Consider the following 17,824-nt stretch of genomic DNA (forward strand, 5'->3'; position numbering starts at 1 on the left):
ACGCCTCTGCCAGAAAAACAACACGAGCTATATAGTCAAAACTGTGAACATATGATCGTGACGAGTGTACCAACACAACAAAACAAAAAATTAAAAACTTGACTGTACGTAGCCCGTGAAAATTGAAAAGTCACCTTTCTTTTTGAACACACCTCGTATGTATATATGATGGGAGGATTTCAATAAAAGTACATTTTTTTCAAAACGTGCTTTTTTGGGATCTATTCAACTATCATTTTCAAGTTACATCAATAAATAATAAATACTAGAAATTATAATTCGGAAGCATTAGTCATAAACTGTTGCATTTTTTTTTCGACAAAGTCTTGCATTTGATTTAGCTTCTCGATGTCATCGCTTGAACACTGAGCATTTTCTTCGAACCACTCACGAAAATTCAAAAAATTTTCATATGCTTTTTTCGGATTGCTCGTACTTTTTTTCCTAAGCTGAACAGTGGCACTGCTTTCTAAATTTGTTATTCCAGATTGACTGTCCTCAAATTCGGATTTCTGGAAGCAAACTCATATTTATGAACAAATTGTTTATTTGAACAAATATTTTTTTTAAGTAATGTATCGTAATAATACCTCATTTTCAGCGTAAAACGCCTTTTCGACAATTTCCTTGTCCGTGAGATTTTTGCAGTTGTCCAGGTCTGCGGATAATTTTTCTCCAGTTTCTCGCATCCCATGTCGGGTTCTAAAATTTGATAACCAGCCATCGCTGGCTTTAAATTTTTTCTTACGCACATTCAATTCAAGTCTTTGCTCCTTTTCTTCATTATTTTCTTCTTCAGACTCTGTCAATTCAGTGTCTTTTTGATTAGCTTTTTTTTCGTGCGCCTCTTTTTTCATTTTTATGAGTTCTTCGTTTATCATCAAAGCCTTTTCTCGGATCATCGGTCCATTTATCGCAATGCCCTTGCTCTGTTTCTCTTTTATCCAATCAATGAGCGCGGATTCCATCAAAGAAAGCTGCCCTTTGTCCAGCCTACTTCTTTTTCTCAAACAATTTTTGTCATTGGCATTCAAGTAATTGTCTTTTTTTTTAAGTATATAAGTTACTGACGATTGATCTATATTGTATTTTTTTGCAGCATCAACTTTTCGCATGCCCTCTTCAACGTCTTGTACCAAACGACACTTCTCTTTTATAGAGAGTTTGACGTATTTTTTCTTCACGTCTTCCTTTCGAGTTTTGCCTAGGATGATCCGTATATAATTACAATATGCCAACACTAACAAACATTTTTAATGTATAAAAAAATTCATTCGTTTTAAAAATCTGCATTCCACGTTTTGAGAACTGTCGTGCCACATTTTTCCAAAAATATCACACTGAGTTGTAACTTTAATTTTCCAATTTGCATGTTTCAGCAGGTTTAATGTTTTTTTATTTATAGCTTTTTGAAGAAATTATATGTTGCGCAATTTGTAATCGTTCATTATTTTGTTTATATTTATTTTTAATGTATTTTTCTGTTTGTTATATTTATTTTAAATTTAATAATTTTTATTTAAATAACTTTTTTCACAGTTATTCTGACATCTACATTTGTTTTATGGGTTTCTGACGTTAATTCTTTTATTGCAATGCATGTGTTTAAGAAGAACTATTGTATTTTTATTACATTCATGTCAATGATTTTTATCAATAATAACTTGTTTGTACTTAAACCTGCATTTTATTGTTTTTTAAATGCCATTTGTTTGTTCATACTTCAAAAAAATTTTTTCCATTATTTTCAAATTTACATTATCACATTTCAAAATTTAAATTCATAGTTTCGAATTAACAATTTCCAATTTAAATAATTATATTTAAAGTTTTAAATTTGAAGTTTCTACTTCTACTTTTTAAATATGTACGAATCACGAGCATTTTTACTTCCCTATAGGAATTTTTAGATCAAGATTTTTAACCTGAGTTTTTTAATTCGAATCTTCCAATTTGAGTTTTTCAGGGTGGCCGTTTTAATCATAGAAAAAAATTCCCTGTCATTTCCCGGTTTTTTCCCAGTTCGCAAAACTTTTTAACGGCGAATGAAATTTAAAAAATCAAACATTATTCTAAACATTTTTCCATATAAAGTAATAAACAATAAACAACAAATTCAAGCATTCAAAATTTTTTTAACTCAACAGTTCTTAAATTAGAAGTTAAATTATTTTTATTGTAAATAGTCTCGAAATCCTTTAAAAGCATTAAAATTTTATTTCAAAATCTTGAGAAATATAGAAGTGGTTTAAAATTTTTCCAAATTCAAAATAGTTTTTGAATTTTTTTTCGGAACTTTCAAATATATTTCAAAATGAATTGAATTTTTTTTATAATTTCTAGAAAATCCTGCAAATTAAAAAAAATTGAATTTGAATTTATAAATAATAATAGAACAGTTATTATTTGTAAAAGTGTTAGAGTAATTTTAAGAGATATTTAGAGGTTTTAAAAAGATTCGAATTAAATTTAGAACTTGAAATAATTTGAAATACTTACAGCCTAATTAAAAATAAAATGTAGATTTTTGCAGATTTCAAACAAAAAATTTAGAATTTTTTTAATAATTGTGAGACTCCAAAAAAATAAAAAATCTTCTTAAGATTCTTAGGAAAATTGAAAATGATTTTTCAATTTGAAAAATTATTGTAACAGAAAGTTTAAGAAGATTTTAAGAGATAAAAAAAATTATCAAAGAAGAAAATGAAGATTTCAGGGATTTTTTTTAATTTGCAGGATTCTCAAAAATTGTAGGAGAATTTCGATTAAATTAAAAATATATTTAGAAGTTCCGAAAAAAATTTTGACACGTTTCATTTAAATTAGTTGAAATAATTACAAGTTTTTAATTAATTTTGAATCTTTTCAAAACTTCTATGTATCTCTTTAAAATAACTCAAATTTTTTCTACAAATAGTAAGTGTTTAATTGTTATTTATACATCAAAATAAAAAAATTTCACTTATAAATTAAAAACTTTTTAAATAGAACAATTAAAATTGTAACACTAAAAGTTTAAAAGTTCTTAGAAAACCTTAAGATTCAAAGCTTTCTATATAAAACAATTCAGTTTCAAATTGTTTTCTTTTAAATATTTGGTTTCAATTTACTCGTCCTAGATCAACAGTGAAATATTGCTAAATATTCAATAATTATTCTTTTTCTAGATTAAGAAAACGCACGTTTATATTTTTTAGTAGCCGAAAAAATAATAGAAATAATATATATTAATAAATTTGACTTGCATGTTGGTGGCGGTAGTGAGAAAGTGTGCAGTGACAGGCGGTGAGAAGTTTTTACAAAGTTTGTGTGGAAGGTGTGAGTGGAGTGTGAGGGTGGAAGTCTAGGAGGTGAGTACGGTTGTGAGGGGTACAACCGTACGGAATCAGACCATCAGCCATTGGGTTTGTGGATACAGGGGGAGGCGGGCGAAAGGCAGGGTGGGGAAGAAGGGTCGTTAGGGGAGAGGGTGCCATGGACGAGAGAGGCGATAGAGAAGTATCATGAGCAGTTGGGCAACATAAGCTTTGAGGAGGAGTCCGTGGACGAGATATGGGAGGGTCTACAAGAGAAAGTGAAAGGTTGTGTGCAAAAGAAGGTATTTGTGAAAAAGAAGAAAGGAATGGTAAAGCCGTGGTGGGATAGGGAATGTAAAATGATGAAGAGAAAGGTGAAAAAGAAGTACAGGAAGTGGAAGGAAGGAACCGCGAAAAGGCAGGAGTACGTAGAAATCAGGAAGGAGTTTAGGGCGATGTTTAAGAAGAAAGAGTAGGAAAAAGAAAAAGAGCTGGAAGAGGAGTTGAGAAGTGTTAAGACAGAAAGGGACGTGTGGAAGATAATTAATAGGTTTAGGAAACGTAGGGTGGGGATAAGTGAGAAGATAGGGAGCGACCAATGGAGGACATTTTTTAAGGATTCATTTCAGGGGTCAGATATTCGAAAGAGAGATGAGGGGATTAGAAGAAACAGAGAAGTAGATGAAGAGGAGCTGAATGACGAGGAGATAGAGAAGCAGACAGGGAAGTTGAAAAAATCGAAGGCAGCAGGGATTGACGAGGTAGAGAACGAAGCGTGGCTGTTGGGCACACAAGAGGTAAGGCAGAGGCTGAAGGGGGTAGTGAAAAAATTATGGAGGGATCGAGGGATTCCCAAATGGGTGGAGAGACGGGTTGATCGTACCACTGTATAAGAAAGGGGATAGGGAGAGGCAGGAAAATTATAGAGGAATTACGCTCATGAATACTGCGTACAAAATATACGCGATGGTGTTAGCAGATAGGTTGCGAAAGGATGTTGAGGGGAAAGGAATATTGCCGGAGACGCGGGCGGGCTTTAGAGACAGAAGGAGCACTATTCACAATATTTACGTCTTGCATCACGTGGTGGATAGAGAATTAACCAAAAAGGGTGCCAAGGTGTAAGCGTGTTTCGAAGAAATGGGGGAGTGGATGGTCATATAAAAGAGAGAGTGAGAAGGGCAAATGTGGCGATGAGGCAGGTGTGGGGGCTGGGGAAGAGATTGTTCGCAGATGAATTTTAAAGGAGAATATAATTGTTTGATTCGCTAGTAATGAGTGTCTTATTTTACGAAGTGGAGGTGTGGGGTTGGAAGGTATGTGAGGAGAAAAATAGGGTACAGGAGAGGTATGTAAAGTGGATACTGGGGTTGGCAAGCAATACGCCGAACTATATTGTCAGGAGGGAAACAGCAAGAACGAGTTTAGGGATTATAACGGGGAGTCGAGCGTGTAAATATGAGGATAAATTTTTGGAAGGAGGAAGTAAACTGGTTAGATATCGTTGGTGGGAGAAGGAAAACAGAGATAGGGGTGGGAAGATGGAGGTGGAAAGGGAAAGGTATTTTAGAACGAATGGATTGCAGATGGATGAAGTAGAGAAGAGAATGTGTGAATTGTGCGGGAAGGGGGATGCAAAATTGGAGCATTGGTTGGAGGAATTTGAAGAGGTGGAAAGGAGGGGGATAAGCATGGAGGTATTGTTGCATGAAAGGGATGACAAAAGGGCAGTAGCATGGGTGAAGGGGGTGTTGGGTAAAATAGAGAAGAAGAGAAGGAAGGAAGAAGAGGAATGGAGAAGAAAAGATTGTAAATAGGAGAGGAAGTAGATGTAAGAGAAATGTAAATATTGTAAATAGTAGTTAAGTATTAGGTGTTAGCCGCGGAGACAGAGGCTGGTAATGCGAGGCGTAGCGACAAATGAGCGAAATGCGTGCGAGGCGAGGCGCAGCGAAGAAGGTTAGGCTATAGGAGCGAGCGGATTAGTTATAAGGTGTGGATGGATAGTACTTTATAAGACCTAGTTGTAAGAAAATTCTATAAAAAAATGGAAGTCTAAGCAAGTAAATTTTTTAAGGCCAGCAGGCCGAAAAATAAACGTTTATCTCTATATATTAATAAATTTATTTATTAAATTTAATATAAAGGAATACCTGAAACTCTGAATTTAAAATGTATTAATGATAAATCATGAAAATTTTCATTTAAAAATAAAATTATTGGAATAAATGATATATTGATTTAAATTCTTATTAAGACTTTCGGATTGAAACAGTTACAATGTGGAAATTCTAAAATTTTGAACGGATCTAGAATTGTTTGGGTCAAATCAATTATTGTTCAGATTTCTATACTTAAGAGTACAGATCCATTTTAAGAATAATTTATTTATTTATATTTACAGTTGATAAAATAAAACTGACTTTTATCAAAAATTGTCAACTTCAAACGCTTTTAATTTTTAATTGTTTAAATCTTCAAAACTGCGCTTTAATTATTTTAAAAACTGTTAAAATCGAACTTGGGCAGATTTTTCTTCTCAAAATTCATAAAATTCCCCGTCCGGCAGCCACCCTGTTTCTTATATAAAAAACACTTCTAATTTTTTTTCCTTTAAAACTGCATTTTAAATTCTTCAAATTAAAATATGTGCATAAAATTTTTAAATCTAAAATGGAAAATTTTTGTAGTGAAAGATTTTCGAACTAAGCATTCTAAACTAAATGATATAATAATTTATAAAAATCACAATTTAACCAATTATTTAAAAATTTTGTAAAATTCCCGGTCAAAAAATAAACTCACTGTGATTTCCCTGTTTTGTATTCCAATTTTTAAATTCAAAAATTCAAATGCTAATACGCACAAAGTTTCGAATTAAAATTTATTATTTATCATTTTCAAATTCAAATAAAATTATTTATGATAATTTAAATTATACAATTTAAATAATACAAAGTATTATTTTCCTAATAAGAAATTTCAAATGAAATTTTACGAACCTGAATTTCCACATTTGTATTATTTAACATTTGAAGCTTTTAATTTGAATTTATTTTGAACTTTTGAATACCGGTTTATATATTTTTTTAATTTTGGAATTTGAGTCACACAAATTTTGTATTATTTTGTGTAACTAAATATGTGTAACTCAAATTCAGATTCGATGGACGATTTCAAATTCTCGGTCAAATTTTTTTATTTTCCCGTTTAAGTAAAAGTAACACATCTAATATTAGTAAATTCTAAACATTCTAAAGATTCTTTAACAGAACAGAGCAAAAAATAGCAAAATAAATTCATTTTAAAACAAATACTTAAATTTTCGACTAAAAAATATTAATTTTAAACAAATTATAGAATACTTAAACTTTTAATTAAAAAAATTAATTATCCCTAAAAAATATAAATTGTCAAGCAGATAATATAAAACAAATGAATGCTCAACCAGGCAGATGAATTTTCAACTAAAACTATGAAATATTCAATTGGAATAGTTTTAATTTTCAGTTTAAAAAAATTACTTTCGTAAAAAAAACTAACTTTCGACACAAAAAAAATTGTAAATCTTTAACTGAAATACTTGAATTTTAAACCAGAAAGATGAATTTTCAACTAAAATTATAAATATTTAACTGAAATATTTGGATGTTTAACCGAAAAGAAGAATTTTTCAAGAATAAGATTCACTTGCACAGAAAAAGGATAATTTTCTACAAAAACATAATCGATTTTTAACCAAATATGTTGACTTTCGACGAAATAGTTGAATTTTCAATTTAAAATTGTTGAATTTTAAACAAAAAAAATGTCAATTTTGACCAAAAATAGACATCAAGATTTTCAGTTGCAGGAATGAATTTTCTACGAAAAAGACGGATTTTTCACATAGCACATACATTTTCATATAAATAGTTCATTTTCTAAATAAAAAATATCAATTCTCAACAAAATAGTTGAGTTTTCATCCGAAAAATATACATTTTCAACAAAAAAAAATAGTTAAATTTTCTGTTAAAAATCGAATTATTAACAACAAAAATTTATTTTCAAAAAATAGTTAAATTTTCTACTGGAATAGTTGGATTTTTAATTCAAAAAATTTATTTTCAACAAATTAGTTACATTTACAACCAGAGATTGACAAAAAAATTGTAAATAATAAAAACTTGAATTTTACTACGATCAGAAGTAAATTCCCGGGATTTTAATTAAATTTCCGGTTTCCCCGTCAAGTCGCCACCCTGATTTCTAATTTTAAAATCCAATTTTACAAATATTTATATATTAAATTATATTTATAACGATGAATTTGAGAATAAAAAACGTTTTTATCTTTATTTCTGACGTCAAGCGTGGAAATTTCAATTCTTCATTTCATTTTCAAATTTCATGATCAGAAATTTCAATTTCAATGTCGCATTCAACATTTCCGAGTTCAAATTTCACAAGTTGGCAATTTAAAAAATCACTGTTTACATTCAAATTTTAAAATATCAACTCTTAGATTTCAAAATTAACAAGTCGAAAATTTTAAATTAACAACATCGCTTTCGAATTTTTACATTTATAATTTTAATTATTCACTCTTAATTCCAACCTCTGATTTTGAAAATTTTTTGTTTCAAATATAAATTTTCGAATAAAGAGTTTGGAACTCTAATTTCCGAGAATGAAGTTGTAAATATCAATTAATTTTTCATGTTGGTGTTTAAATTCCTATTTTTTTCATCGAAATTTCAAATGTTGATTTTTCATTTATTACTTTGGAAAGTTGAATTCCACTAATCTGGAGATTTAAATGTAAATGTCCATTTGAAATTTACAAATTAAAATTCCCTAAATTCGGAGTTCCCAGTGTATTAATTTTTAAATCCAAGGTTTGAAATTTAGTCCATTTTTTTTAAATTCTCTTGAAGCTAATTTTTTTTTTTTAAATAAATTTCTGAATTTTCAAGAAATGACTTGACGCAATATTTGATAAACTTTTTTTTTTGTAATGTTGTCACAATAAAGTGTATGCACATGAACAAAAACTGGAAAATATGTGAAAATATGCTTCGTAACTTTTGGAGATTAAACGAAAAAAAAAACGATTAGGTAACTTTTCGATCGCTCTCCAAATTTTGTGAATATTCTAACTTAATTCTATTTGAACCCTCGATTTCGAAAAACTCGATTTAAGTCAAATTTATTTATTTAACCGACTTAATTGTTTCGCGAGAAACAATTACGATTCGTACGTCAACAAAAACACTTGAAAAACACTGACATGGATTAATGCGCAAATGCAAGGACGCACACATCTATACAAGAAAGGGGCAGCCAATGAACGTCGCTTGACAAAAATAACCTGACGCCTCGCGGTAGAGGTGGGGGCCTCTGAAGACTTGGAATATTGGAACGATTAACTTTATCGGCTCTTGGAATAAATGAAAGTTCACTGTACTTACGCTCGGGTATTTCAGTATGTGGTCCCCAGTCATCCATCCAAACTGTTTCGAGTACAATTTCTTCCTTCAGTACATTCCCCGATCCACTTGAAGGATCAACAGAATTTGTATCTTTTTCTAATTTTATCGAAGATACTGATGGATTCGACCCTTTTTCAGTTTCCATATCATCACCAACGTGAAGATTCGATGTAGACGTTCGATCCGAACTCGGGCTAAACTACAAATGTTGCATAAAATGAAAATTCAAAAATGGAATCATTTTTATAAATAAAATTGAATTGTCACTTGAAATAAAGTAAATTTAGGAACAAATAAATATATGACACATACATAAGGATCAGTATTCTCTTCAATTTCTAATTTTATCGCACATTCTGGTGAATTAATTTCCTCTCTTTGGTCCATTCTCTCAAGAGTGCATCGATTTATTGCATATTTTTCATCCCGGCTCGTATTTATCTGAAATTTTTTTTTATATAAAGCATGACAAACTGAAGCATTTTTTATTGGTTTAAAATAAAGTTTTAACTTAAAATTAACTAAATTCATATTCATAATTGAGACGTAAATTATTTAAACATACACAAGGAAGAGCATTATCTCGAAGTCTCACACAACTGAGCGATGTTCTATCAATCATTTCTTCTGGAAAATGGGATGAACAAATCCTAGAGTATACTTTCAAAGCTCCTACATTTACCCCGATTTTGTCCGCCCATTCCTGCCTTCGAACTGGATCAAGCGGAAACCTTTGAAATTTAATATTATAGCATAAGATAATAAAAAAACGAATCTCTTTCAGGTTACGCGTAACTCTACCTTGTTGGCATTAATTTAAATGAGTTGTTATTATAAATTAGCGTTTCTCCTTTTTCCCCTATTCTCGAAAAACTTCCTCTTTTCTCTTTAAATATCCGATATTTAAAAATACACTTGTTTGTTTTACACCTTGAAAATTATTATATTCAAAACATTTATAACAATTAATTTAACTTTTTAATTTGGTTAATTTAAAACTTAACTATTTAGGAAAAAACTTTTATTTATATGAGCACACGTGTTATGACATTCGATGGACACATATTTGAACTTCTCTCAATAATTTTTTCATGTAAAAAAATAAACAATTTATCCAGTTACAGTCATTCTCCGGAGAGTCCAAGAAAAAAAGGCGCATAACGGGGCCCTAATGCCACAGCAGTGGATTATCTTAAATCAAAAAGTTGAAGGGCATTTTTTAATAAACAGTTGCAGAAAAATTTTGAGCGATCGTGAAGTTAAAAATAATCATTTTTTTACAAAATGGCCGACTTTGAAAGTCAAACTGGATCAAATTTGGTAACGATCGGATAAACCTTTTTTGAGAAATCGCGGGCTCCGTTTTAAAAACGTGGTTTCGAGAAAAACGCGTTTAAACTTTTAAAACTAGAAAACGAGTGAAAAAAAATATTTTTTGAAATGTTATAATTTTAGAAAATGCAACGTACAAAAATCCGATTTTTTTGCTTCCAAGGTACCCTACCCCCTTAATTAAAACTTTATAGGTTAAATATTTATTTGTTTAATCTGTAAAAATTAAATATTTTAAAAATTAATTATAATAAAATATGATGTACTGTATGCCCATATTGAACATTCTTTATTTTAAATTTGAATAACTATTATATATATCATAACAATTATTGTTCGATCCGGCCAAAATTCAAACAAAATTAACAGATTTTTAACTGATTTTAATGAAATTTTTCGATTGAACATAACTTTAATAAGATTTAGAATTTAAACAATTTTCAAAAACTACCGAAAAACAAGCTTTTAACATTTCGACAAAGAGCGCAGTTTTGAGTAATATTAAATATTTTTCTTTAAATATACATCCTATGTAATATTTAATTAATGCAAAGATTTTTTCAACATTTAAACAATGCGCTTTTTCTTACTTTTTTTAAAGTTAAAAAATCTAAGATTTTTTTCGAAACCAAAATAAGACCAAAAAATGATATTTTCACTTTAAAATTGTTAAATTAAAACAATTTTTTATTTATAATTATTTTCTTAGGCTTTAATTTGAAAATTTTTATATGTCTTTTCTTTTACTTCGTACAACATTAAAATTTTTTTAAATAGACACTGTTTTTAGTGCTTTGACAAGTTCAAATAATAACCGTTTGAAAATCAACAATTTTGATTTTGATTTATTATACAATTTATAAACGTCTTAAATTCAACAATTTCTGAATTATCAATTGTACAGTTAAATTTTTCAAACATAAACAATTTTTAATTGAAGAATTTAAAAATATTTCTTTTTAAAATTTAACAATGTTTACGGGAAGAGTGAAGATCATTTGACACGTAAAAAATATTGGCATCCATGCAAATATTAAAATAAATTAATAGTTTTTTCGAACATTTCTTACTAACTAAACTTAATCATTTCTTAAATTCTTTAACTCGTTTCAAATTTTTTTAGAACTGTTAATATTTACGAATTTGACCATATGGATTTTTAAGTAGTTTATTTTTTAAATATTTTAATGGATTTTTACGACTTCTTTTTCAGGTATTTTAAAGGATTTTAAAGTTTTTTTCGAGAACTTTAAGGAAAAAAATAAATTTTATTTCACACTATTTCAAACATTTCAAATTATATAAATGTCTCAACAAAATTTCGAGGGACTTTAAGTTATTTTGAAAAATTCAAAAGAATTTCAAAAGATTGCGTTTCAAAAAAATGTTTAGTTATAAATATATATTAAAAAATGTGACATTAGACACTTTTAAATAGGTTGTTTTTAACATTGAAAAATATAAATCCGCAGGTTATTGAAGAGTGTTATTTCAAATTTGCGTTCAAAGTATTAATTATAGTATTAATAATAAATAAATAATAAATCACATAGTCGAGAATGTAGTATCATTATATTGTTTATTTAAAAAATGTAATGCTTTCTTGGGCTTTTTTAAACCACCGTGAATGGATTTTCAATTTAAACTATACAATTTCTTACAAAAAGATTTTTTGTTCTTTTCTAAATTTAAAAAATAAATGTTCAAAAAATAATTAATAATTTCAAAATGAAAACGTTCCAAATCAAACAATTTTAGATCAGGTAAAGTTATCAAAAAGCACAATATTTCGAATGGAATAAAAAGTAAATAAAAGAGTAAACTTAAAAAAAAAAAATAATTATAATCTTTAAAAATATAAAAATAGCATGCAATTGAATAATTTTATTTTGCATTGAAGAGTATCGAAATTTCATGATTTCGGATTCAAACTTCGAATAAAGAACAATTTAAAAATGCTAAGAATTGAATAATTTCAAATTGGAATTTTAAAAACCAGATTATTCAAAATCCAAAGGAATTGAAATTGTATTATTTATAATTAAAAGCTTTCAAAACTGAATAATTAAAAATTGGAAACTTTTGAAGTTAGATATTTTTTTATTCGAAGCGCTTAAAATTTGAGAATTCAAAGGAAAAAAATATATTCACCATTAAAAAATGGAAATATTTTTAATTATAAACCTTTAAAATTGTATTATTACGAAAAAAATTTTAACGAAGTAATTTTAAATGGTAAACATTAAAGAATGACACATTTGTGTGCATAATGAAACAGTCAGACATTTTAGATTTATTAAATGCAAATTAGCTCTGTTAAATGTAAAATTTTATTATTTAACCAAAGCCAGATATATTCAGCAAAATTAAAATTTGTAATTAACACGATTTTCATTGCATTATTTAAATGCAAATAATCATATAGGGCAATCCACAAATTACGTAAAACGTAAATAAAATATATCAAATTTTCAAGCAAACCATCCAATTTTTAACTCTAAAAGGTCATATTTAAATTTTCACTTTTCAATCAACAAAAAAGGAAATAAAAAAAACAGTTAAGTTTTCAATAAAAAATTAATTCTCAAGAAAAAGTGTAATAGTGAAAATTTCCCACCAAAATATATTTTAATTTCAAATTAAAACCGGTTTAATTAAAGTAAAAAGTACGAGTTTTCAATAAATTATTTAAATCCTTAATCAAAACAGGCTAATTTTTCAAAGAAATTGATGAATTTTCAACAAAAGAGTTGAGGTTTTCCACCAAGAAAGATTTTTCAGTCCATAGAGAAAAAAAATGTTCTCAAAAAATACGAGTTTTAAATAAAATAAGTGAATGTTCAACTAAAAAAATATAAATTTTCTAATAAAAATGGAAGTCGAAAAATTAATTTTAAACAAAGACAAAAAAATGTCACAAAATAGTTATATTTATAATCACAGAAATGAATTTTTAACGAAATAATTAAATTTTTAACCCAAAAGATGAGTTTTCGACCAGAAGACGACAAATTTTCAACAAAAAAAAAATAAAACTCTAGATGAAATTTCGAACAAAAAGATTTTTTTTAAACGATAAATTTCCGACAAGATATCGAATAGTTTTATTTTCAGTTAAAAAAATTAAATTTCATTTTTTTTAAACGAATTTTTCAACCAAAGAAATTAGTTTTCAACGAAAAAGATTAATTTTCTACCAAAAAAAGATAATCTTTTACAAAATTCATGAATTTTCATGTAAATTTTGAATTTTTAGAGGAATATTAAACCTAACAGTTGAATGTTTAAATAAATGGATTTTGAGACAAAAATATTTATTTTTCTGCCAAAAAAAAATTTTTTTATCAAAATACATATCGTTACAACCGAATGTTAGTCTTGAAGGAATTTTTAACCTAAGAATAAAATTTTCAACCAAAGAAACGAAAACACATGTATTTTCAACCATTTTTGTAGCCTTAATGGATTTTGAACCTAAAAGTTAAATTATTAACCAAAGAAATGAATTTTCTACTATAAACAAGATTTTCTTTTTTAGAGTAATTCATCTTGAAAAATAATAATTTTTAATAGAAATAACAAAAATTAACCGTTTGTGGTAGGTTTTGGTTTTCAAAGTTATTATTTAAATGTAAGTAATGCAATGGAAAGATAGAAACAGTTTTTTTTTCTTTTATTGTAAAAATACCATTTTCAATTATATTTAATAATAAAGCTACTTGTTTTCATGTCAAATCTAAATTCTAAATAAGTGTTACATTTTTCTTACTCTTCAACTTTAAGAATAAAATTAGAATAAATAAATAAAATAGTAATTTAATAACTTTATGTAATAAATATATCCGTAAATTAACAAGAATTGAAAAGAAAGTTTAAATATATGAATGAGATAAAAAATTATAGACATTGAAAGACAAAAATCGGAAATATGTTGCAGAATCAATATTATTGTTCGCCATAACAGTTTACAGATTATGGATGTAAAATTATTTATTGAATTATATAAATTGAAATATAATTTTTAAGATTGTAAACACTTTGAAATAAAATATCAAAAGTTTTTGGGAAATTAAAATGATGTATTAGAAAATTATATTTAAAAAAGTAACGTCAAGGTAGAACAGAACTTTTTTCATTAAGGGTAACGTTCACGCATTACATTAAAAAAAAGTAACGTTAACGCGTAACTTTTGACTGGTAACAACAATAATAATAATAATGTTTTTATCGGTTTCTTTCATCTTCCGCATATATATCCATGTAGGTTTATTTATTGAAAGATAAAGATGTTATTTTCCACTTACTTGTGAAACGTAACTTTCACACATTTCTCCTTATTATTCCTCTTTCCGGTATATTCTTTGCAAACAGGAACCACACAATTCACCATTTTTACTAGGATCGACTTATTATCGTTTAAATTTGCTTTAATTTCCGAAATTCGGGTAAATAAAAACAAAATTAGAAAGAAACATAACCTGACAACGCTCCGAACCCTCCTCCAAACACAAACAAGCGTTCGATTTTTGCGTTCCAAGATGTCGGCCTTCACCTCTGGCAGTCTGGCTAGAGTTCTGAGCCGGTTATATTACTTTGAGAACGGTAACGAGAATGAGAATATTACCGAGAATATAACAGAGAAATAAATTCTCTGAGAATTTATGAGAATCTCAGAATTTATTTTAAATAATAGCAAATTGCATTTTTTCGTTAACTTTTCTGTTGAAAATTCAACTTTTTCTTCAAAGTTTGTCTTATTTATTTTAAAGTTTACCTGCTTTAGCAGAAATTAAATCTCTTTATTATCAAAATGCAACTTGTTGGTTAGAAATTACGCTAATATACTATTTTCCTGAACACTTAACTATTTCGTAGAAAAATTACCTTTTGTTTAAAATTTATATTTTCGTGTTGAAAAATGAAGTGAAATATTTTCTAGATCAAAGTTCCACTCATAAAAAAATTGTTTTTTATTACAAATCCATCTGTTTTAGTACAAAATTGATCTTTTTGGATAAAAATGCAACTATTTGGTAGAGAATTTAATTATTTTGTTAAAAATTCATCCTTTTTGTTTAAAAAAGTTCGTCTTTTTGGATTGAAAATTCAGTTTTTTTCGTAGAACCTTATTTTTTTTGTTACAAAAATTCAATTTTTGATGTTCCTGCGAGTTAACTGGAATATTTTTGGGGTGAAAATTCGACTTTTTTTGTAATAAAAAATTCTGCTTTAAAATAAATTTCATATTTTTTTATAGAAACGCAACTATTTGCTAGAGAATTCAACAATTTTGTTAAAAGTCCTTATTTTTTGTAAAAAATTCATCTTTTGGATAGAAAATTCAATTTTTTTGCAGAAAATTGTTTCTTGTTAAAAAATTCATAGTTTGATCGTGCAAACTCGACTAAAATCTTTTTCAATAGAAAATTGAACTATGTTTTTGTAAGTTTATCTTTTTGATTTAAAACTTGATCTGTTACAGAAGGAATTTCACTTTTTGTATGAAAATGCAACTTTTTGGTTAAAGATCGTTCTGTTCAGCCCCATGCCACTTTTCTGGAGGGCTGTGGAAAATATTTGACATGAGAGTTGTCATTATTCATGCGCAATAAAATTAGACATATCATTATTTGCGTAATTTTTAAATATCCGAAAAGAAAATAGTCTAAATTTTATATTTCTTATTATATTATATATACTATATATAACATAATATTTATTTTATTTAAATATATAAAAAATATATATATATAAATATGTACTTGTTAAAAATAATTTATAACTAATTTTGGAAAATAACTCGAGGTGAACTTTTGAAAAAAACATTTTGATTTTTCTTTATTTGACAATAACAATTTAGAGTTTAACGTTTTCCTTTTTCTCTACAGGTAAAAGTTGCAATTCTTATTTAATTATAATGCTGTATCGCTTACTTTATTCCTTTAAAGATTTTCTACAAATCTCATTGGTAGTTTCATTTAAAAAAATGTATTGATGAAAACCTATTGTTTACAAAAATAACGATTTTATAATGCCTAAATAAAATTTTTTATCTAAAAACGTATTGATGAGATTTGCGGATTATCTGTTGAAGAATAAAATAAGCCTTGCAGTATTAGGATTGAATAATAGTTGCAACTTTTACCTAAAGTAAGAGAAAAACATTAAACCGTGAAAACTATTGTTAAATAAACAATGAAAATTGTGAAATATTTATTTAAAAACTTCACCTCGAGTTCTTTTCGATAACCAGTTATAAATCAACAATAAAATATTTTCCTCGATTTTATCAATCATTTTTAAAAACGTTTATTTTTTAGCTTGAAATAACTTTAGTTCATGTTTAATTTAAAAACAAGTATAATGAACATTCCCTTTTCCTCTTAAATCTTAGACTAAATTTCATGAAAATAGTTATGACGAAAAGCACATTTTTTAAATGAATTCATTAAAATTAATTAAATTTGTTGACTATGTGTAATTTTAGTTCATTTTTTTAAACATGAAAATTTGTTAAACTACCATTTTTTTTAAATTCTGCAAAATAAAATGTACTCGAATCTTCCAGAAAATGACTTTCAATTTTCCTAATAATCTAGATAATATTGTTTGATTTTCTACATACCTTTACAAATTCATAAAAAGCTTCTTTCTTTACAAAATTGTAAACAATCTACAGTTTGATCAAAATTTTTATAATTATCCAATTTAACATTTTTAAAAAATCTTTTTAATATATCTGAACGTTCTAAATGTCTTTTAAAAATTTTCGAACAAATATTAGAAATATTTTAGAACATTTTCCTAAAGTTAATTTTTCACAATAAAAAATCATTTAAAATTTTTCTGGGAATCTGAAGAAAAAGATTTTATTCTCTTGAAACCTTTCGTAATTTTAATCCAGCTCCCTATTTCAAAATCGTCAACAATCTGCATTGAAAAAATGGAATTTTTCACAGGTTTAAAATTATCTTGGAATTGGTTGAATAGTTGAAAATATTCATTAAGGATATAAGAATTTTTTGTAATTTTGATTCAATTTTCTTTTAGAATCCGTTCTTCAAAATAAAGAAATCATTAAAAATTTTACCAGGAATCTTGAGACAATTTTATTTTTCTCCTAGAACCTTAAAAAATTCTTTAAAGTCTTCTTATTTTTTGTTCTATCAATCCGAAAAAATTGTTTTAAAATCTTTTAGAGTCTTTTTCTACATATTTTAAAATCTTCAAAACTTAAAATTAACCTTTTAAAATAAAATCGGAATAATTTTGAATTTTCCCAAAGTCTTTCCATTTGCTAGCAAAATTAAAAAGATAAAAATTTAAAAATAGAAAATTATAAAATTTAAAAAAGGTACTATAGAATTATAAAAATTTCACCCACGATAAGCTTCATTCTATTTATTACATTACAGTTATCTAAAACTGTAAAATATTTTATATCTTTATTCAATTATTCTTTCAAAGGCATAATTTAATCATTTAAAATGAAAATAAGCATTTATTGATCGTTCTTTTCTGTAGATTCGATTAAAATAATTATGATCAATAATTCAAAACCTAAATGCATTAGTAGGCGAGAATAAATCAATGTAAAATGGAGAAAATATCAAATAAATATCAAATTTTTCCGTCTTAAATCTTAAGCTAAATTTCATGAAAAGAGTTATGCCAAAAAGCAATTTTTAAATGAATTCATTAAAATTAATTAATTTCTTTACA

The 17,824-nt window shown here is 26.9% G+C and overlaps 1 protein-coding gene across 1 annotated transcript in view; it reads right to left on the reverse strand.

The window, feature by feature from the left end:
• The window catches only part of LOC117174928, a 60,330-nt gene extending 45,315 nt beyond the window's left edge, over positions 1-15,015 (reverse strand). Inside the window, exons 1-5 of the mRNA XM_033364384.1 lie at positions 14,987-15,015; positions 14,407-14,693; positions 9,336-9,501; positions 9,083-9,211; positions 8,750-8,969 (exon numbers count right to left, since the gene is read on the reverse strand). Coding sequence (XP_033220275.1) covers positions 8,750-8,969; positions 9,083-9,211; positions 9,336-9,501; positions 14,407-14,492 — 601 coding nt within the window. The 5' untranslated portion in view covers positions 14,493-14,693; positions 14,987-15,015. The remainder of the gene's footprint in view (positions 1-8,749; positions 8,970-9,082; positions 9,212-9,335; positions 9,502-14,406; positions 14,694-14,986) is intronic.
• Between the last annotated feature and the right edge of the window lie 2,809 nt (positions 15,016-17,824).

This window comes from Belonocnema kinseyi, chromosome 6 (assembly GCF_010883055.1).
Source record: "Belonocnema kinseyi isolate 2016_QV_RU_SX_M_011 chromosome 6, B_treatae_v1, whole genome shotgun sequence".
Lineage (NCBI taxonomy): Eukaryota > Metazoa > Arthropoda > Insecta > Hymenoptera > Cynipidae > Belonocnema > Belonocnema kinseyi.